Source organism: Mus caroli, unplaced genomic scaffold (genome assembly GCF_978045245.1).
Source record: "Mus caroli unplaced genomic scaffold, Mus_caroli_1 scaffold_4, whole genome shotgun sequence".
Classification (NCBI taxonomy): Eukaryota; Metazoa; Chordata; class Mammalia; order Rodentia; family Muridae; genus Mus; species Mus caroli.
Genome location: NW_028227259.1, coordinates 151549801 through 151571500, shown reverse-complemented (window position 1 = coordinate 151571500; position 21700 = coordinate 151549801). Strand labels below are relative to the sequence as shown.

General features: G+C 44.8%; 1 protein-coding gene and 1 pseudogene across 1 annotated transcript in view; one reads left to right on the top strand and one right to left on the bottom strand.

The window, feature by feature from the left end:
• Window positions 1–12518: 12518 nt before the first annotated feature.
• LOC110293889 (large ribosomal subunit protein eL20-like) lies at window positions 12519–20914 on the bottom strand (annotated as a pseudogene).
• The window catches only part of Flt3 (fms related receptor tyrosine kinase 3), a 70004-nt gene continuing 69152 nt past the window's right edge, over window positions 20849–21700 (top strand). The window contains exon 1 of the mRNA XM_021162840.2: window positions 20849–21004. Coding sequence (XP_021018499.1) covers window positions 20959–21004 — 46 coding nt within the window. The 5' untranslated portion in view covers window positions 20849–20958. The remainder of the gene's footprint in view (window positions 21005–21700) is intronic.

Sequence of the window (21700 nt, the reverse complement as noted above, 5' to 3'; positions counted from 1 at the left end):
AGCCGGTTGTTTTGTTTGTGACTCAATGAGTTTAAGTAGGAGCTCAGGTGAGGATTGTTTGCAGGAGCATGGGCACCTTTCCAGTGGCTGCCCAGTCTGTTGTCAGCCCAGTGGGAGAGTTCAAGCGAAGGGGAAAGGACATGAGCAGGGAGGGGGAAGTGCCTTCACTGTCTCCCTTGCTGCTACTCTGGTGCTGCTGGCCTGGCAGCCCAGCTGAGCTGGCTAGCAAGCTGAGTGCAGGGGAGCTTCTGGTGGTGAAAGCTCTGGGGAAATGTTCTCTTCCCAGGCAGTGTTACAGCTCGTAGGACTGATCTCTCAGATGATGGAGCAATTCGCACACATCTTTCATTCCTTCTGGACAGGATCTTATATACAGTTTGGGGATGGGTTGGATCTGAGAACAGGTGCTTCCTATTGGCTTGGCCTGAGATGCCTCATCTACACGAGGAGGGACTTGTGGGTGCTGCACATGACTGATGACCACAATTCTCTCTATGGGGGGTGTGGGTGGGGGTGTGTGGCTACGTGACAGGGGCCTGGAGTCAGGAGCAGTCAAAGCTCCTACTGTCCCTTCTGGGTCTCTGGGGCTTCAAGCCCTAACTTCACCTTACCAGGCTTCCTGTCACTGTCCACCACCCCACACCCTGTGCCATCCACCATTTAACTGTATGGGGCCCCATGAGCACCTCTGCAGTATTGGAGGGGGTGATTAAGATACCAAGTGTAAGCGCCTACATTTGCCATAAAGTTCTGTAGTTGCCCACTGTCTTAGTGTTTTACTGCTGTGAACAGACACCATGACCAAGACAACTCATATAAGGACAACATTTAACTGGGGCTGGCTTACAGATTTAGAGGTTCAGTCCATTATCATCAAGGCAGGAGCATGGCAGCATCCAGGCAGGCATGGTGCAGGAGGAGCTGAGAGGTCTACATCTTTGTATGCAGGCTGCTAGGAGAAGACTGACTTCCAGGGAGCTAGGATGAGAGTCTTAAAGCCCATGGCCACAACACACTTCCTGCAACAAGGCCATACCTCCTAATAGTGCCACTCCTAGGCCAAGCATATTCAAATCATCACACCTACCATGAAGAACATTTTTTTTTAAACCAAAACTGACATAGCATTAGTTTGTAGGAATAAATGTGGTTGATTAGAAGGCAATTTGATGGGACATTGTGTTCATTTGGCAACACATCAGTGGCTTCCCCGTTAGGGCCTATGACCTCCCCAGCCATGGGCTTTTGACCAGAGTACAGTATCAGACAGGAATTGCCTCGTGTTGAGCAGGCCTCAAATCCCGGTCAGAAAACAGTGGGTTGTCCCCCATAATAGACTTGCCCCTACTGTACAAGTAGGCACATCTCTGGCTGGTCTGTAGTGTTTGCACCCAGAATTCACAGCTGAGTGAGACTATTGCTGACAGTTCTCCCCCTGCAGCCTGCATAGCTCCCACTGGCAACGTGAGCCAGCAGAGATGAAGCCTCCAGCTCAGTTCCGCTTGAGTTTCTGTATGTCTGGCGAACAAGGCATATGATATCATCCGCCACCTTCCAGCTCCGGTGGGCAACCAACATCAGTGGCAATTGCCTGTATCCTTGTGACCAACAACTCAAGGTAGTCCACCCTATGAAGACAGGTATAGATTTTTAAAACATATTTCTAACTGTATGTATGCCTGTTTGTACAGGTATCTACCAAGGCCCATAGATGTCAGAACCCCAAGAACTGGAGTAATAGTGGGTTCTGAACTACCAGATGTGGGTGCTGGGTCCTGGATCCAGGTCTTCTGCAAGAGCAACTGTGCTCTTTACCTCTGAGCATCCCCTGAACCCCACACACATTGTCTCTAATTACAGTGGGCCTGGAGTAGAAAATAATGTCAACAATCAAACTTTAAAAGGAAATAGGGAGTCTGGAGAGAGGACACCGCAGTTCAAAGCACTGGCTGCCCTTCCGAGAACCCAGGTTCAATTCTCAGCATCTGCACTGACAGCTCACAACTGTCTGTATTAGGATCCCACACCTCCTCCTGGCCTCAGAGGGCACTGCATACAAACGATACACAAAGATATGCAGGCAAAACCTTCATACACAGAAAAGAATGTTTTATAAATAAATGAATAATCGTAGAGCTGGTAATTAGATGGTGGTAGGAAGCTTACCTAGCATGCTCAAGGTCATGTGTTGGATTCCAGCAGCAAAACTATGAAAAAATAATTGTTGTGAAAGAGTCCAGCATTGAGGAGGCAAAGGTAGGCCTGTGGCTGTGAATTTGAGACCAGTCTGGTCTACAGACAGAGTTCCAGGGCAGCCTGAGCTGCATGATGAGACACTGTCTCAAAATAAAATAAATAAATAAATAAATAAATAAACAAACACACCTTTAAATAACCCAAGTGGCTAAGAAAAAAATAATAAAATTTAAAAATATTTTAAAAGATAATTTGACATACATGCCCACTCTTATGAAATACTGTTAAAGACTATAATTATGAAAAGAAACTTTAGCCGGACAGTGGTGGCACATGCCTTTAATCCCAGCACTTGGAAGGCAGAGGCAGGCAGATATCTGAATTCAAGGCCAGCATGGTCTTCAGAGTGAGTTCCAGGACAGCCAGGGCTATACAGAGAAACCCTGTCTCAGAAAAAAAAGAAAGAAAGAAAAGGAAGAAAAATAACTTTAAATGAATAGATTAGGAATGAGACTAAAAATGAGTAATGACATCAGGGAAAAAATATATGTAACCCAGATATTACTAATACACAGAATCAATAGTCAATAAACACCAAGTCAAAAGAACTTAGTCATTGAAAAAAATCTAACAGAATGAATGAATTTTGAACAAGGAATTGTAGCTCCTGTCTGAAATCCAGCACCTAGGAGTTCAATAAAGAAGGAGCTCTAACTTGAGGCCAGCCTAGACTGTCCAGTAAGTTTCTAGCCTAGCCCTGGCTATACAACCAAAGTCCGTTTTAATATATTGTTTAGATATAAATGGAAAAGTAAATGACTATAAAATTTAATAAAACACAATGAAAGATGAGTGTACTCCAGGAATGTAAGCATGACTTGATGGTTGAAAATCAGTACCAACCATCACATTAACAGCATAAGAGAAAGCTCCAATGGTTTCAGAAAAAAAAAAAAAAAAAACCAACCCATGAAGTTTAATGCCCGTGTTTATTTGTTGTTTGTTTGTTTGTTCTAAGTAATAGGCTGGAGAGATGACTCAGCAGTTTCGACTGCGGCTGCTCTTGCCGAGAACCTGCATTAAAGTTCTCCGCACCCACGTCAGGCAGCCCACAACTGCCTAAAACCAGCTCCAGGGGCTCTGACAGGCTCTTCCAGCTTCCAGGGACGCCTACACACACGTGGTATATTCAAAGATCAATAAACTAGAAGTTGAATCCTATTTAGCACAAGTTGTATCAGTCATTTCCAAGACACGGTGTATGTGTTGCTGAAATGTTGAAAACCTTTAATCTGAGCCAGGCGTGGAGGCGCACGCCTTTAATCCCAGCACTTGGGAGGCAGAGGCAGGAGGATTTCTGAGGTCGAGGCCAGCCTGGTCTACAGAGTGAGTTCCAGGACAGCCAGGGCTACACAAACCCTTTCTCAAAAAACAAAAAACAAAACAAAACAAAAAATTGATAAGAAGATTCGTTTATTCACTTATTCCTGTATGTATGTAGGAGGAACATTTTTATTTTGTTCCATTTATAAATTCTTCCTTTTATTTCCTGAGCTATTGGAGTTCTGTTTATGAAATTGCTGCTTGGACCTACCGCTTAGTGAGTTTCCCATTTTGTTCTGAGACTTTCAAAATTTAAGATATTTTTTTAAAATGCCACTGTTATGCGATTTAATAGAATTATGGAATTGTAATAAGCACGGCTGACACTAAAAGTTTTAGACAAATAAAACGATAAACTGTATGCCCTGGGTATCTGCTGTCCCTGTGTTTAACGCCAGTCGGTGTGATGAGTCGGTTAGAACTTCTTTTTTTTTTTTTTTTTTGGTTTTTCGAGACAGGGTTTCTCTGTATAGCCCTGGCTGTCCTGGAACTCACTTTGTAACGCAGTAATCTACCATGCCAAGCCTGAGGAACTGGGAAATGAGCAAGCTGCCTCGCGAGACAAGACGTATCACAGAGCTCTAGGGTTGACGGAGCAGTCCTGCCTCAGCGAATAGGGTAAGGAGAAACAGCAAAATTCTGAACATCAACCTCAGGTCTTCACATGCACATGCATGCATGCAACACTGTTTTAAAAGGTATTTAATTTGCTATTTTCTCATTGTTGTGTCTAAATACCTGACCAGAAGTGATTTACAGTAGCAAGGGTTCTATGGCTTACAGTTTAAGAGGGGCCATGTCATGGCAGGGAAAGGAGACCGCAGGAAGGATCGTGAGGGATCGTGAGGCAGCGAGTTACATTCATCAGCAGTCAAGAAGAGAACAGGAAATGGGGCTGGGCTATAAGACCTCAAAGGTGGCTCCTTGGGAGCCACTTTGTCCAGCAAGGCTGCACCTCCTCCAAGAGTCATAACAGCGCCACCAGCTGGAGGCAGAGTGGAAACACATGAGCCTAGCTCGTGTGTGTGTGTGTGTGTGTGTGTGTGTGTGTGTGTGTGTGTGTTGTGTGTGTGTGTGTGTGTGTGTGTGTGTGTGTGTGTGTGTGTGTGTAGGGGGTTGCTGAGGAGGGAGCATTTAATATACAAACCACAGGAAGCATTTCGTTCATTTTGAGTTGACTTAGGAGAGAGACAGACAGATTATCTAGAGCCCTTGTCTAAGTGAACACCCTATTTCCCCACCCCCATTTGTTGATGTTTTATCCAATATCTGTTTTGGGCATGGGCACTTTTGACAAGAATCAGAGAGCTGGGCCTGTTGGTATATGTCTTCTCTTAGGGCTGTTCTGTTCCATTCATACATATGTTTGTTTTCTGCATAAACCAGGCTAGTTTTGTTAGTGTGGTTCTGTAGTGTGTATGAAGTCAGGTATTTGTTCTTTCTGTTATTTTGACTATTTGGAGTCCATATAAATTATAGGATTTTTTTCCCTATAAGTATAGCCATTCCATCTGATCCATGAACAAAGTAGGTGTTTCCATCTTCTAATGTCATCTTTAATTTTGCTCTTTAATTCTTCAATGCTAAGTTTCACCTCTTTGGTTAACTTGCTGTTGTTATTCTTGTGATTCGAGATAGGTTTTCCCTCTGTTGCCCTGGCTGGCCAGGAACTCTGTTTGTAGATCAGGCTGGCCTCAAACTCACTGAGATCCACCTGCCTCTGCCTCCCCAGTGCTGGGATTAAAGGTGTGAGGGAAGTACTACCAAAGGCTTTTTGTTGAGTTGACTCCTAAGTGTTTTCTTTTGGTTTCATTAGGAATTGAACCCAGGGCCTTGTGCACAGTGGACAACTGCTTTACCACTGAGCTACCCCTGCATGTCTGGCTTTTTCCTGGTATTGTGAATGGGGTTGTTTTCTTGATCTATTTCTCCATAAACTCATTACTGGTGTGTGAAAAGATGTTGATTGTTGAATACTGCTACTTCGCCAGAGTTATCAACTCTACAGTCCTCTGGTGGAGTCCTTAGGGTCTGCTAAGTATAGAGTCATACCGTCTGCAACACGGGTGACTTGGCTCCTCCCTTTCCTGTCTGTATCCTTATTGTGTTCTCTTGCCCAATTTGCTTTGCCTAAAATTTGAAATACCTGACCCTGACCAAGCCAGCCCAGTCAGCCAACAGGGTCTTGAGGGAGAGAGTAAGAATTAAAAAAAAAAGAAAAGACTATTAGACAACATTATAACATGACCCCAGGGCTGGAGAGATGGCTCAGCGGTTAAGAGCACCAACTGCTCTTGAGATGGTCCTGAGTTCAAATCCCAGCAACCACCTGGTGGCTCACAACCATCTGTAATGGAATCTGATGCCCTCTTCTGGTGTGTCTGAAGACAGCTACAGTATACTCACATACATAAAATAAATAATTCTTTAAAAAAAACAAAAAACAAACAAAAAAAACCCATGACCCCAGCCAGGGCCTAACCAGGGCTTTCCCCCGCCCCAGTCTGATTATACTATTCTAGGTATATGCAAAGAGTACGGTCAGTTCTAGATCAAAGGCAAAGTAGTCAAGAAACAAACAAACCATAGACAGATTAGTCAAGGAACAAACAAGGCAATAAACAGAGTCCCGTGGTCACTGTGTCTAGGGCTTTATGAGGCTGAGGCATTACGAGGAATACTATACATTCCCCAGCTGTATTCATCTTGAGCCTTGTCCTAGCCCAAGGCCAAATTCTTGTCTGAGCCTACTCCCTCGTCTTGTGACCAGGGTCTTGCTTTGAGTTTCTGTCCTGACTTCCCTGGATAATAACACCCTGTAAGATGAAATAACCCCTTTCCTTCTCAAGTTGTTTTTGGTTATGGTATTTATCACAGCAATAGAAACCTAAGTAAGACCAGAGACAAGAGCCTCCTTACTGAGGTTTTCAGGGCTTTTATAATGAAGGAATGTTAAGCAATAAATATCAAGGCTTTTTGAACATCTACTGAGATAATATGATTTCAAATAACTTTTATCCCTGATTTTTTAATGTGTTTTATATTATGCTTATTGTCATGTTGAACCATCCATGGGCTAAAACCAACTTGATTATCATGTATGAGTTATTAATATGTTTCCAAGCATCTTTTTTTCTCTATCTCTCTTCAAACAGGGTTTCTCTGTGTAGCCCTGGCTTTCCTGGAACTCTGTAGAGCAGAGCTCTACCTGTCTCTGCCCCTGGAGGGCTGAGATTAAGAGAATGAAAGACATCCAACACCACTGCCTAGCATAGTTCCAAACATCTCTTTTTGTTTGTTTCTTTGTTTCCAAGTATCTTAATTGATGAATTTTGCGACTGTATTTATGAAGGGTATTGTTACATAGTTTTGTTGAGGGTGTTATTATATCAGGTTTTTAACAGTGTAATAGCAGCTTTGTAGATTGGAGTTTGGAAACATTCTTTCAGTGTCTGTTTTGCAGGATAGTTTGAAGAGCACTGATACTAGCTTTTCTTTAAAGGTCTGACAAGATTTGGGCTTGGATCTTTCCTGTCTGGGGCTTCTGTTGGAAACTTTTCCATAATGCTGTGCTCTCTTTGATTACTGTCAACTTGTTTAAGTTTCTTTAGATCATCATGTTTCCGTTTCCATTCCATGGGTAATAGGTATGTATGTGTGGGGTGGGGGGAGACAGAGAGACAGAGACACAGACACAGAGAAAGACAGAGAGACAGAGACATAGACACAGAGACAGACAGAGACAGACAGACAGACAGACAGACAGACAGACACAGAGAGAGAGAGAGAGAGAGAGAGAGAGCGAGCGAGCTGTCATTTTCTAAGGCATTGGCATTTGCTTTTCAACTTCTTCCCCAATGATCCTGTGGGGTTTACTGCCATCTGCTGTACCATTACCTTCACCTCTCTAGCGTACTCACTTGAGCGGCACAGCCATTCATTAATTATAGTATGTCTACAGGTTCTTTTCTAGTTGGGTCTATTGGGATAATAAATGCTTCCTCTACCTGGCTTTATGTCTCCTTCCCACGATTTGGAGAAATTTGCTGATTACGTTTCCTATGGCTTTAGTCAGTAGTTCTTCTGACTGTGATGGTAAGTTCAGTCTTTAGTGGCGTCCCATAGGTCCTCGTATGTTCTTTTCACGCTTTCCCTATCCTTCATTTTTGTGTGTGAAGGTGTGAATCCTTCAACTTAGTCTGTGGTCCCTGAGGTTCTTTCTCATGCTCTGTCCTTCGTCTCTTGGTGAGGCCTCCAGCTTTTATTTGATTCATTGAGATTTGAAGTTCCAAGTTTCTTCATTAGTCAAGGCAGTGTTTCCTGTAGCCCAGGTCAGCCAGAAACTTACTTCAAAGTGAACGCTGGCCCTTAACTTCTGATCCCCCTGCCTCCACCTCCCAAATGCTGGGATGGCAGCTGAGGGTGGTGACACCTGTCTTTAATCCTAGCACTCAGGAGGGAGGCAGAGACTGGGGGATCTCTGTGAGTACATGGTGAGACCCTGACTAAAACAAACAAACAAAACCACAGAACTATATATTTTCTTGCTTAGAGTCTTTGTCTCTTCACGGAATGACTCCTGTATGCCTTGCACTGTCTTCCTTAATCCAGTCAGCCATTCATTTGCTTGAACTCACTGACAGCTTTTAGCAAGACACTTTTCTAGCCTTTCTGCAGGATTCTGTTCACTTCAATATCCTTGGGATCCATTTGTAGAGAGCTGTGGGCCTTTAGAGAGACCCTGTTACCTTCTTTTTTATATTTCTATGTTAAGATAGATCTCTTATTTGGGGTGATACCTCTTTTGGTATTATATAAGGCCCTTGTCTTCATGATACACTTTGACTATCAGCTTGTGTACTGTAGACTCCAATTCCAAGCAGATTTCACAGTAGTTTCTGTGTTGCTTCTTGGCTGTAATAGGTGCACTGTGATACCATGTCTTAGAGCCCGAGAGAACTCTTTCCTCTGTAGATCTCACCAGAGTGGAGCTTCCTTGGTATTTTTAGTCAGGCATGGCGTATACAAACAAAGTGCAAGGATGCATCCTCTGTGGTGGCGCCATAGACTGTGCATGGATGCATGGCAGCAAGAAGTTCTGAGGCCCCCCTAGGTGCAGCCCATAGCAGAAGATCACTCACTGCCTTGCTGATGTTGTGAAGGTGAATGACCAGAAGCAGAGCTTCATGTTTCCCTCAGCCATGATTTTTTGGGGCTGGGTTATCAGCTGGAACCTCTGAAAAGTTCCTTTCTTGAAGGGTTTGCTCTCTTTGTTTCATTGAGTTTCTTTGTTACATGGTATGTGTGTCTCTGTGTGTTTGTGTGTGTCTATGTGTGCATGCTCATACATAAACAGAGGTCAAAAGACAACGTGCAGGGGTTGGTTCTATCCTTCTGACATGGGGGCTCCTAAGATTGAACTCAGATCATCAGGCTTGGTGGCACTTGCAGTCCAATCCCTCTCTCAGGCCCTTGTTTGCATTTTTTGTTTTGTTTTGTTTTTTCGAGACAGGGTTTCTCTGTATAGCCCTAGCTATCCTGGAACTCACTTTGTAGACCAGACTGGCCTTGAACTCAGAAATATGCCTGCCTCTGCCTCTTGAGTGCTGGGATTAAAGATGTGCACCACCACACCGGGGCCTTGTTTTGTATTTTTGAAATATGGTTTTATGGGGCTCGAGAGATGACTTAGTGGTTGAGAGCACTGACTGCTCTTCCAGACGTCCTGAGTTCAATTCCCAGCAACCACATGGTGGCTCACAACCACCAGTAATGGGATCTGATGCCCTTTTCTGGTGTGTCTGAAGACAGCTACGGTGTACTCACATTAAATAAATAAATAAATAAATAAATACATCTTTTTTTTTTTAAGATGTATTTATTTATTATATGAAAGTACACTGTAGCTGACTTCAGCTGCACCAGAAGAGGGCGTCAGATCTCATTATGGAGGGCTGTGAGCCACCATGTGGTTGCTGGGATTTGAACTCAGGACCTTCGGAAGAACAGTCAGTTCTCCTAACCGCTGAGCCATCTCTCCAGCCCCATAAATAAATCTTTTAAAAAAGAAATGGATTCAACTAACCACTTAGTTCTAAAAGCACAAATCCTAACACAAAGCTACAAGAAGCCTGGAAAACCAAGGCAACATTACTCCTTCAAAAATCGTTATGCCATCAGTAATGAGAACTAGTGGAAATCTGAGAAAAAGAATTTAACAGAATGCTTCTAAGCATATTCAAAGAAAATAAACTCTGAAACAAATTTCAGGAGAATATAAATGAACAATTTATATTTATACAATATAAATGAAATAAGGAAAATGACAGAATCCCAATAAAGAGATAAAAATACTGATGGAAAACTAAGCCCAGACTCTGCAAATGAAAAACAAAACAAAAAGGTAAGCAAGAATGTGTCAAATAAGACACTGGAAAGCCACACTAACAGAATGGATCAAGGAGAGGAGAGAATGTCTGGGTTCCAAAGCAAGATGCAGGAGGAACTGGAACATTCCAGCAAGAACAAAGATGAAATAGCAATCAAAGATGAGTGTGTTTGGAATGCGGTGAAACAGCTGACCGTAAGAAGCATGGAACAGGGCTGGAGAAACAGCTCCATGGTTTCGAGCACTAGTTATTGCTCTTTCGGAGGACTCAAGGTCATTTCCCAGCATCCACAAAGCAGCTCCCAATAGTTTGTTCCATGGGATCTGGTACACTCTTTTGGGCTCCATGAACACCAAGCACACACGTAATAAACAGATAAACATGCAGGCAAAACACCTATACACATAAAAAAAACCCACACCATTAAAACAGAGAAAACAATGCTCTCGATTTAAAAAAATGGGGAGCATAAAAGAAGTGAAAACTTCATTCTAAAGGCACAGAACATATTTTAAATGCAATCATATCCAAAATTTCCTGAAGTTAGAAAAAGAGACACCCACCAGGCAGTGGTGGAGCATGCCTTTAATCCCAGCACTCAGGAGGCAGAGGTAGGCATATCTCTGTGAGTTCCAGGTCAGCCTGGTCTACAGAGTGAGTTACAGGACAATCAGGGCTACACAAAGAAACCCTATCTTGAAAAGCCAAAAACGAGAAAGAGAGAGAGAAAGAGGTGGGGGAGGGGAGACCCCCTATATAGGGGCATTTGGAATGTTACACAGAACGAAAAAAGAACTTCCTCTCGTCATATTATAATTAAACCACTAAATATAAAGAGCAAACAAGTGTATTAAAAGTGGCCAGAGAAAAGCACTAAGTCACATCAGAATAAAGGAAACTTCAGATGACACGTGTTTGTTTGTTTGTTTGTTTTTTGAGACAGGGTTTCTCCGTATAGTCCTGGCTGTCCTGGAACTCACTTTATAGACCAGGCTGGCCTCGAACTCAGAAATCTGCCTGCCTCCGCCTCCCAAGTGCCATGATTAAAGGCGTGCGCCACCACTGCCCGGCCAGCTGACACTTTTAAAGGACAGATGTTCTGAGAGATAACAACTGCCAACCTAGACTATTATACCCAGCTCTCCGTCATCATGGAAGAAGGGAAACTTGCTATGACTGAGAACGTGCATAGTCTCTAAGCCTTCCTAATGCTGCGACCCTTTAATACAGTTCCTCATGCTGTGGTGACCTCTCCAACCATAACATTATTCTTGTCGATGCTACTGTTATGAATTGTAATGCAAATATTTGCTATGCAGAATATCTGATTTGTGACCCCCTGTGGAAAGGGTCATTCAACCCCCAAGTGGTCTCAACCCACAGGCTGAGAACAGTTGCTAAGCCCACTCTGCAGACAATACTTGAAAGAATTCTTTGGATTGAGGAAAGATAAACACAACCATGAGGCCACAGGTAAACAAAATAAACCATCCTTGAATAATGACTACACGAGAGAGAAATGAGAAAACATGACACCACAAAATCAGCAAGCCTGGTAATAGGAAACAGCCACGATTCTGGCAATCCAAGTGTAACCTTCCAGAGCCTCAGAGCAGGCAACAGCCCGGAGACAGCTGCAGAGAGTGGGAAGCCCGGCTGCCGGCCGGCGGAAAGGACCAGACCGCAAGAGGCTCAGCTGAGACTTTAAACAGGGATATTAGACCCACACTTGGAGGCCGGGAGCAGACCTCGTCAACTGACGATCGCAGAGTCTGAGAGCCCTAAGCCTTGGGTCATCGCATCAGCTTCTGGAGCCGGTTGTCTGACCTTCATTGTTCTTGAGTCTGAGGAGTACTTGACCTCCTTAGTTACAGGATTGAAAAAATGAAGACAGACCCTCCAACTGTGGAGATCTCAGTGCTATGGTTGCTTCCTCAATTCACAGGGCACATAGGAGACAACACCCAGGTACGACACTATCCCCCCAGGGATGGAGAGTGTGGTGGCTTGAATATGCTTGGCCCACGGAAAGTGACACTATTAGGAGGTATATCCTTATTGGAGTGGGTGTGGCCTTGTTGGAGGAAGTGAGTCACTGTGGGGGCGGGGCTTTGAGGTCCTGTGCTCAAGTTCTGACCAGTGCAGAAGACACCGTCCTTCTTCCTCCTGGCTGCCTGGGGAAGAGAGCCTCCTTCTGGTTGCCTTTGGTTCAAGATGTAGAACTCTCAGGTCCTTTTCCAGCACCACGTCTGCCTGGATACAGCCATGCTTTATGCTTTGATGATAATGGACTGAATCTCTGAACCTGTAAGCCAGCACCAGTTAAAAATGTTGCCCTTTATAAGAGTTTCCTGGTTCCTGGTGTCTCTTTGCTGCCATAAAAACCCTCAGAAGTGAACTCAGTTTCTTAGATTTGATAGTCCGAGGCTTGGCACACTGAACCATTCCAGCAGCCATCTCACAAGATGCTCTATTCCAGCAACCCCCTCCCTTTCCACCTTTTTTTTTTTTTTTGACAGTCTGAAATTTTTATCCAGTGGGTCTTCGCGTCTAGAAGAAGGTGTTGGGCCTCTTGGCGATGAAGTGTGAATTGTGTTGGTGCCATAACACGTGGTGGGGCAATGGGAATTTGATCTTAGAGGCGTGGAACTGCACTTGCCAGCTGCAATCTCTTCCACCTTCATGGTCTGGATGGAGTGTGTGGGGCGCCCATGTCCTGGTAGCACTGTGTGACCACGCCAGCGGTGGTCAGGTCCTGATAACCTAGGTACGTGTTGTGTGTGCCACTGTGGGAGTCTTAGCGCAACCAGAAGCCAAAGTTCTTCACACACTGGGGTGACTTCTCAAACACCTGCCTGCAGTACACAGTCTCTCCCCTGATGACTTCTTCAGTCTTCTTCAGCTGTGCCACAAAGTACCAAAAGCGGAACTTGGCCACCACATGGTTGGGTGCAAAGGTTTGCATTCGGTATAGTGGCGGTGTGTGGCATTTTGGGGTTGGCAAGCAGCGTCCCATCACTTTGTACTCCTGAAGTGTGCCTCACTGCCACTCACAAAAAGTTCCTTCTCTATCTTTTTTTTTTTTTTTTTTTGTTTTTTTTTTGTTTTTTTGAGACAGGGTTTCTCTGTGTAGCCCTGGCTGTCCTGGAACTCACTCTGTAGACCAGGCTGGCCTCGAACTCAGAAATTCGCCTGCCTCTGCCTCCCAAGTGCTGGGACTAAAGGCATGCACCACCACCTGGCTCCTCCCTTTACTTTATATTTCTATGAGTATTTTTACTTTTTTATATTTTTAGATTGTTTTTATTTCCCTATACATACTCATCTAACTTTGATCGCACATGTCTTTATTCTTAGACAGTCTTTTCGTAAATGTATTTTTGTGTGTATATTTTGCTCCCATATATGTATTTATGTGCACTGTGTGCATACAGAACCTGAAAGAGGTGTTGGGTTCCCCAGGACTAGAGTTACAGGTCATTGTGAGCTGTAGTGTGGGTCCTTGGAATCACACCTATCCTAGGCAAGTGCTCCTAACCACTGAGCCATCTCTCCACCCCATGGGCAATTTCTTTCCTTTTTTGTCCCCATAACTTCCCATTTTCTCTTTCTACTCCCTTAGTAATATTTTCACATTTCACTTCATCTGACTAGTTTTGTTTTGTTTTAGAATCAAAGAGATGAGATTTAAAATTAATACTCAGCTCAATTTTTAGAGACTTTTAAGAATGTTTAGAACAAAGCCGGGCGTGGTGGTGCACGCCTTTAATCCCAGCACTCTGGAGGGCAGAGGCAGGCAGATTTCTGAGTTTGAGGCCAGCCTGGTCTACAAAGTGAGTTCCAGGACAGCCAGGGCTATACAGAGAAACCCTGTCTCAAAAAACAAACAAACAAAACAAACAAACAAACAAAGAATGTTTGGAACAATTTGGCTACAAATATTTACTTTTTCTTGTGTTCTTGAGACAGTCTTACCATTTACCCTAGGCTGGTCTGAAACTGATTATGTAGACCAGGCTGGCCTCTAACTCAGAAATTCACCTATCTGCCTCTGCCACTGGACTGCTAGGATTAAAGGTGTGAATCATCACATCCAACCCCAAACATCTACTTTTTCAACTCTTTTTATGAAATGCAAATGGGCTTCAAATATTCACAGTAAAAAAAGATGTAGCAGGCTGGAGAGATGGCTCAGAGGTTAAGAACGCTGTCTGCTCTTCCAAGGGTCATGAGTTCAATTCCCAGCAACCACATGGTGGCTCACAACCATCTGTAATTGGATCTAATGCCCTCTTCTGGTGTGTCTGAAGACAGCAACAATGTACTCCTATAAACATAAAATAAATATTAAAAAAAAAAATGAGGCATCCAGACTGAAATGTTAGATTTCTACAAAAAAAAAAAAAAAAAGAAACAAACAAACCCAAACAAACCATAAATCATATTCAAAAAGGGAAACATTTTATTTGGCTCATGGTTTCAGATGTTTCACTCTGTGGTTGCTTAGTAACACCTTAGGACAGCCAGGAAGTAAAGAGTCAGAAGGAACTGGCTGCCAATATTGCCTTCCACATGACATTAGCCCAGGAGTCTCTGCCTGCTATCTGACACATCCTTGTGTGATACCATCCTCAGAATACAGGCTGGTACTACAGATTCACTCCTAACACAGAAGACAAGGCAAAAGCACTGGGGTGTTATTGCCAAGGTGACAAAAGACACACACTCTGCCCCACTGCTCTTCTACAGCCTGTAAACTTCCCCATGGAAACATCTGGACTTGATGGTACACATATTTGAATTTAGGTGATCCTGCAGGTCAAACTTAAAATAGCTGCAGTCTTAGTTTTGAAGGTGGTCTGCAGGAGACCCTGAGTCTTAAGACTTTGACACATAGAAAGCAGGAGATTAAAAAAAAAAAAAAAAGGTTGTTTCAGGTTACTAACGTTTAAGGTAATCTGCTAAGCAGCACTCCATAGCTTGTGTCGTCAATCCATATACTCATAAATTAAGGGAGACACGTATGGAGCTTTAGCCAAAACTGGAAACCATTATAGTCTATGAAGGGAGGGAGGAAGCAGGGAATGGTGGCCAATGCCTTTAATTCCAGCATTCAAGAGTCTGAGGCAGGAGGGTTGCTGCAAGTTCAAAGTCAGCTTGGGCTATGTAACAAAACCTTGTCTCAAAACAAAACCCAAAACACCCATTGCAGTTTGGCTCACGTGCTACAGAGGCCTGGTCCCCAGGTGCTATTGGGGGGTGGCAGGGCCTTTAGAAGGTAGAAGAAAGTCACTGGGCATTGATTGAAGCAGAGAAAGTCTTCAGTGAACAGAATTTTTTTTTTTGATGTCAGTCATAAATTCAGCGATGTGATCTGGTGTGTCATATACACTATGCATATTACATGATCTAGGTATTAAGAGTTAATATATAAAAATATTAAATATAGTATCATAAATGTTTACATGCATATGCATATATAATTTCTGAGTGAAATTGTTAAGTTTGCTGTAAATGCTACAATTTTTAGGATCAGGGAGGAGGGGGAGCTAAGAGCAACGGTGGAAAAAAAAAAAAAAAAACAGCCCCCTGAAGCTCGCTGCAGCCTGTTTTTGTTCAGAGGTAGCAAGTCGCTGCTCAACAGTGGAATCTTTGCCATGTATGGACCATGGTTGTAAGTATTCTTTCTTTCTTTCCCATGACTTGAAATGTGTGCTGCCTTAGTTTCTCCCAATTCCCCTTTCAAATCAAAGTGCCACGTGAAATCAATCTGCCTTGCTTCACTTACCTTACTTCCTCTCTCACTGTGAGTCTGACTCCTCCGATGAGTCCCATGGGGCCATCCCAAAGTAGTCACCCTCTGTCAAATCACATTCTCCCCTCTCCTTCCTGTAAACATCTCCCGGAGTTCACCTTCCAGGCTAATAGCACAGATCTAATTAAACTTGAATTAAGATACAGGCAGCACACAGGTCATCTCAGAGAGGACGCTCGCCAGGCCCAGGGTGGAAATGGATGGGCTGGTGTGATGCAGGAGCAGTCTACAGCAAGGGCAGCTGAGTTCTTTGAGGGTAGAGGGTGGGGACGGTGTACCGCACAGCATCATGATAGGATCTGGAGCAGACAGGTGCTGAAAAATGGAGCCAGTAGATGGGGTAGCAACATGCCAAGTCAGAAAAGGAAAAGCTGTATAAAAGGAGTTTAAAGGGGAGGTTTGACCATAAAGTTATATCATGTCCCAGATTTTAAATAATGATGATGATGATAATAATAATCTAACATACAAACTGGAGAGGTGGCCTCATGGTTACAAGGGAGAACTGCTCTTGCAATAGACCTGAATCTGGTTCCCATATTACCTGTAACTCTGTCTCCATGGGACCCAGTGCCCTCTTATGGTCTCCTCAGAAACTGGCACTCATATGGGTACATACCTATATACCTGTACACACACACACACACACACACACACACACACACACACACGCGCACACACACTTAAAAATAAGACCTTTAAGAAATACATAGAGCTTGGAACTTGCCTCAGCAGCACATATACTGAAATCATATCTGTGCAGGAAGATTAGCACTGCCCGTGTACAATCACAGTGTGAAAATCCCATGATGTGTTTCTTTGCAAGGAGCTGTGTGTGTGTGTTGCCACGAGTGCAGGTACACTTAGGTGTGTAGGTGCATGAGCTGCCGTGTTGAGGCCGGAGGTCAGCGTCGAGTGTCGCTCCTCAGGTGCCATCCACCTTTTGCTGTTGTTGTTGTTGTTATGGAGGATTTTGTTTGGTTTTTTAAAATATTTATATTTATGTATATGTGTCTATCCGTCTATCTGTCTCTCTCTTTCCGTGTGTGTGCATGTGTGTTTATGTACATACATGTGTGATGGTGCCTGGTGCCGGTAGAGGCCAGAAGTGGATCAGATTCTCTAGATGTAGTTCTGGGAACCAAGCTTCTCTGTCTGTCATCTGTCTGTCTCAGTCAGGATTACTATTGCTGCGATGAAACACTGTGACCAAAAGCAACCTAGGCAGGAAAGGGTTCAGTCTCCCACCATTCATCATCAGAAGCAGTGAGTGCAGGAACTCAAGCAGGGCAGGAACCTGGAGGCAGGAGCTGATGCAAAGGCTATGGAGGAATGCTGCTTACTGGCTTGCTCCCCATGGCTTGCTCAGCCTGCTTTCTTATAGAACCCAAGACTACCAGCCCAGGGATGGCACCACCCACAATGGGCTGAGCCTTTCCACATTGATCACTAATTAAGAAAATGCCCTACAGCCAGATCTTATGGAAACATTTTCTCAATAGATGCTTCTTCCTCTCCGATGATTCTAGTTTGTGGTCAAGTTGACACACAAAACTAGCTGGCACTCTGTCTATCTGTCTGTCTGTCTATTAAAATATGATCAAATGTAACCCAACCTAGCTTTCAGCTTGCTGTGTAGCCGAGAGTGACCTGGAATTTCTGATCCCCTTGCCTCTGCCTCCAAGGTGCTGGTAAAAGCACATACCACCACCCCCTGTTTGTGTGGTTCTGGGCTTAAGCCCAGCTTTACCAATTGAATTATATCCCCAGCCCAGCATTTTTTTTCCCTTCCATTCTGTGGATTGTCTTTATTTTTTTATTTTACTTTATTTTTAAAAAGCATTTATTTGGTGTGTGTGTGTGTATGTGTAGTACACATATAGTGCATTCATAGGTGTATATGGGTATATACTCCCGTGCCTCTCACTGAGCCCAGGGCTAGGATGGTGTCCATCAAGCCCCAGCAACCCTACTGTCTCTATACCTCCTGTCCCTATACAGCATTGAGGGTAAAAACACTCTTGCACACTATCGCCTCGCCTGACTTTACATGTGGGTGCTGAGGACTTGAACTCAGGTCCTCAGGCTTATACACCAACCACTCTTAACCCACTGTGCTACTTCCTTATCTCTCATCTTGTTTTTTTGAGTCAGGATCTCTCACTGGCAGGGACCTCACCCAGGAGGCCAGGCTGGCATTCCATGAGGGCCCTGTGGGGAATCTTGGTTTCAGCCTCCTCAGCTCTGGGATTACAAGTATTCTGGTTAGAGAGATGGCTCAGCAGTTAAGAGCACCGACTACTCTTCCAGAAGTCCTGAGTTCAAATCCCAGCAACCACATGGTGGCTCACAACCATCTGTAGTGGGGATCTGATGCCTTCTTCTGGTGTGTCTGAAGATAGCAATAGTGTACTCATATGCATAAAATAAATAAAATCTTAAATAAACAACAACAACAAAACAAGTATTCAACACCATGCCTGGTTTTTTTTCACATTGGTTCCGGGGACTGAATTTAAAATATTCAACTTTTGAGGCTGGAGACATGCCACCACCACCCACCTCTTTTTTTTGTTGTTTTTTTGGTTTTTTGTTTTTCCAGACAGGGTTTCTCTGTGTAGCTCTGGCTGTCCTGGAACTCACTTTGTAGACCAGGCTGGCCTTGAGCTCAGAAATCCGACTGCCTCTGCCTCCCAGGTGCAGGGATTAAAGGCATGTGCCACCACTGTCTAGCGACATGACTCCTTTTTTAAGAACACTTACTGCTGCTTGCAGAGGGCTCAGGTTAAGTTCCAACTGCCTATAACTCCAGTTCCAAGAGATCCAGTGCCCCCTTCTGGCCTCTGAGGGTAGATCCCAATTCAATAACAAATGGGAGTTTGTAACTTCGGGCTTTTTCTCCCACACCACTTTGTTCCCTGTAATAACGACTCTGAGGGTAATTATTATATACATACTTAGGCCATAAGCTTTGGCTTGTTCTCCAACTAGCTCATAACTCAATTATCTCTCTTATTCTATATTAGTTCAGCTATGTGGCTGCTTTCCGGGCAAATCTCCTGTGGCTAACTCTTTCCCAGAATTCTGTCTTTTTCTCCCAGATGTCCCACCTCCTATTTCCTGCTTCAAGTCATTGGCCACTGACTTCTTTATTCATAGGTGATGCTTATAAGAGATTCTGTCGGAGCTGGGGGTGTAGCTCAGTAGTAAGAGTGCTCTGGGTTCTGGGATCCTCATGGTTGTATGGCAAGCTCTTCACTGACTCAGCCATCTCCCTACCTCCACTTTCCTTTTATTATTATTATTTATTTATTTATTTATTTTTGAGACAGGGTTTCTCCTGAAACTCACTTTGTAGACCAGGCTGTTTCCTTTTTTTAAAAGATAGGGTTTTGCTATGTAGCCCAGCCTGACCTGCCTGACCTGCCTCTGACCAGCTCTACCTGCCTCCGCCTCATGGCATTGCAGGTATATAGCAACAAACTCAGCTCTAGAATTTTTTTAAAGTCAATTATTGTAATTGCAAATGTACCAGGACTGGAAGATCTTAGTGTTGGTGTCTTCTCTTTCCATTTTATTAAAGGGGAAAACCTAAAAGCAAAATAAGCAAACAAAAACCTGGTTTGAAGAAGTGACCTCCCAAGTGAAGGCTGGCCTCTGTGAACTGTCCTGGGATGGGCTGGCCCTAGGCTTTGTCTTCTGGTTCCAGATGAATAACGGATAACCATAGATACGCATCTCAGCAGCCTGAGCACCCCGAGTCTCGGAGAGTGAACTCTCGACACCTGGAAGGTTTTTGGTCTGTGTTTCTTTTTCTTTCCCTTTTCCTTTTTCTTTTTCTTTTACTTTTTTTCTTGCTGATGAAATAACCCCGGGCCTTGCAAGAGCTAAGCTAGCAATCTACCGTTGACCTACATTTCTAGCCCCACAAAGATTTCAGATGATAAAAATCCATGAATAGACTGGAGAGGTAGCTGTGTGGGAATTGCCCTCCCTATTAAAAATGAAATGCGCTGCTTTACATATGTATATTTCTCAGTGGACAGTCTCACTGTGGTATGTAGGAATGTTGGACTATTTCTTCATGCTCCTGTTGCAATTCCAGAAGTGGAATCCATGCGTCGGGCACCTGACCTTAAAATGCCTAAAGCACCAAGCCCATGTCATTTTCCACAGTGGCTGCCCCAGAGGACGTCACTTTGAAGTTTCCCCTAGCGGGAAGGCTAATAGTGCTGTGGACTGAGCAGAGGAGAAACAGTGTTGTTAGTGTGCTTGTACGCTCTCAGGGGTCATGCCTGAAGAGAAAAAACGATGAAAAGAATGAGGAGCGGAGGACTGCTGTGATGGAGCGATATTACTGACGTCATTATGGGGAGAGAACTAGGACACAGAGGACAAATGGCTCAGGAGGGTTCCTTCATGGGGAAGCCAGGGCTGCTATCCTGTGCTTTTCAATATTCAGCTTGATGCACGGGAAATAATTGTTACCTAGAGACACTATGAGACTAAAAGCCAGAATAACTCCAAACATCCTTTGAGGTGCACGGTCTAATTTGTTTGGGTGTCTGTTTAACCTCTCTAATTTATTGACCTTGAAACCGCGTCTGCTTTTCTGGGTCGGAGGTGGGTGGGAGTCTTGGACATCCTATAAGAAAGGACGGGGAGACAAAGAAAATCAGTTCACAATGCAGATCTACCAGATGTGGAATAAAACTCACGGGGTCACCAGTTTATGGCACCGATTCAGTGCCCATCACGGGACATCAAAGATCCCCGCGCATGAAGAAGGTCTGTGTGTCACCACTCTTCTCACCCTTAGGAGTTTAAAGCAGAGGTCCGGGGACTCAACCACGGAGTCTAGGCAACTTCCCCAGCCGAACCGCACCCAGTCTCCCCTGCCGCAGTCCCGGTGCCAGGAGCGCAGGCTGGGGACCACGGCGGGCACGTGGGCTCGGCTGCAGCACTGCGCCAGTTCAGCCCGCCTAGAAGCCCCGGGGCTCGCGAGCGGCCGCGGCCTCTGGAGAGAGGTTCCTCCCCCTCTGCTCTGCACCAGTCCGAGGGAATCTGTGGTCAGTGACGCGCATCCTTCAGCGAGCCACCTGCAGCCCGGGGCGCGCCGCTGGGACCGCATCACAGGCTGGGCCGGCGGCCTGGCTACCGCGCGCTCCGGAGGCCATGCGGGCGTTGGCGCAGCGCAGCGACCGGCGGCTGCTGCTGCTTGGTAAGGTCCCTCACCCCCTCTCCACCCCGGCGGAGCGCGCATCACTCCCTCATACCCACCGCGCGCTCCCCTCGCCGCCGCATCACTCCCCTCTTTTCACGTCCTCCCTTTCAAGCGGTGAACTTGGCTTCGGTTTGCCCACCCCCTGCCCTCACCCTCCTCCGCAGCGCTCCTCTGCAGCTCAGTCCCCAGGCCACCGCGCCTGGGCTTGGGCTTGGATGCTCCGTCAGCCTCTGAGAGTCTTCTTCAGCTGCGCAGGTGGCCCGAGACTCCCTGACCCGACCTCTGGGTACTGTAGATTCTCGAGCCGGTGCGTTCTCACCTCTTTGAGATGTAGGCTGACAGAGCAAACTCTAATGGGAAAACTGCAGGCATCCTCTGCTAGAGCGGTCATCCCCGCTAACGACCCCCACCTGTGCCAATTTTCGGTTCACCCAGAGGCTAGTTACTTTGGAAATACTATGCAAAACAGATTTATAAATTAAAAAACTAGCTACCCTTCCCCTCTCCATACTTTTCTTATTTTAGGATTAAACCCTAGTGACACTTTCAAGGACTCTTAGGACTACTCTCCCAAGTTGCCTGTTCGGGTAGCAGCATAGTTGTGATTGAAAATGGTAACTAACTATGGGGGGGGGGGAGTCCCCATTCCGCCCAGTTATAATCGGTTTCGCATCAGCTTTCTGTTTGGGAAGA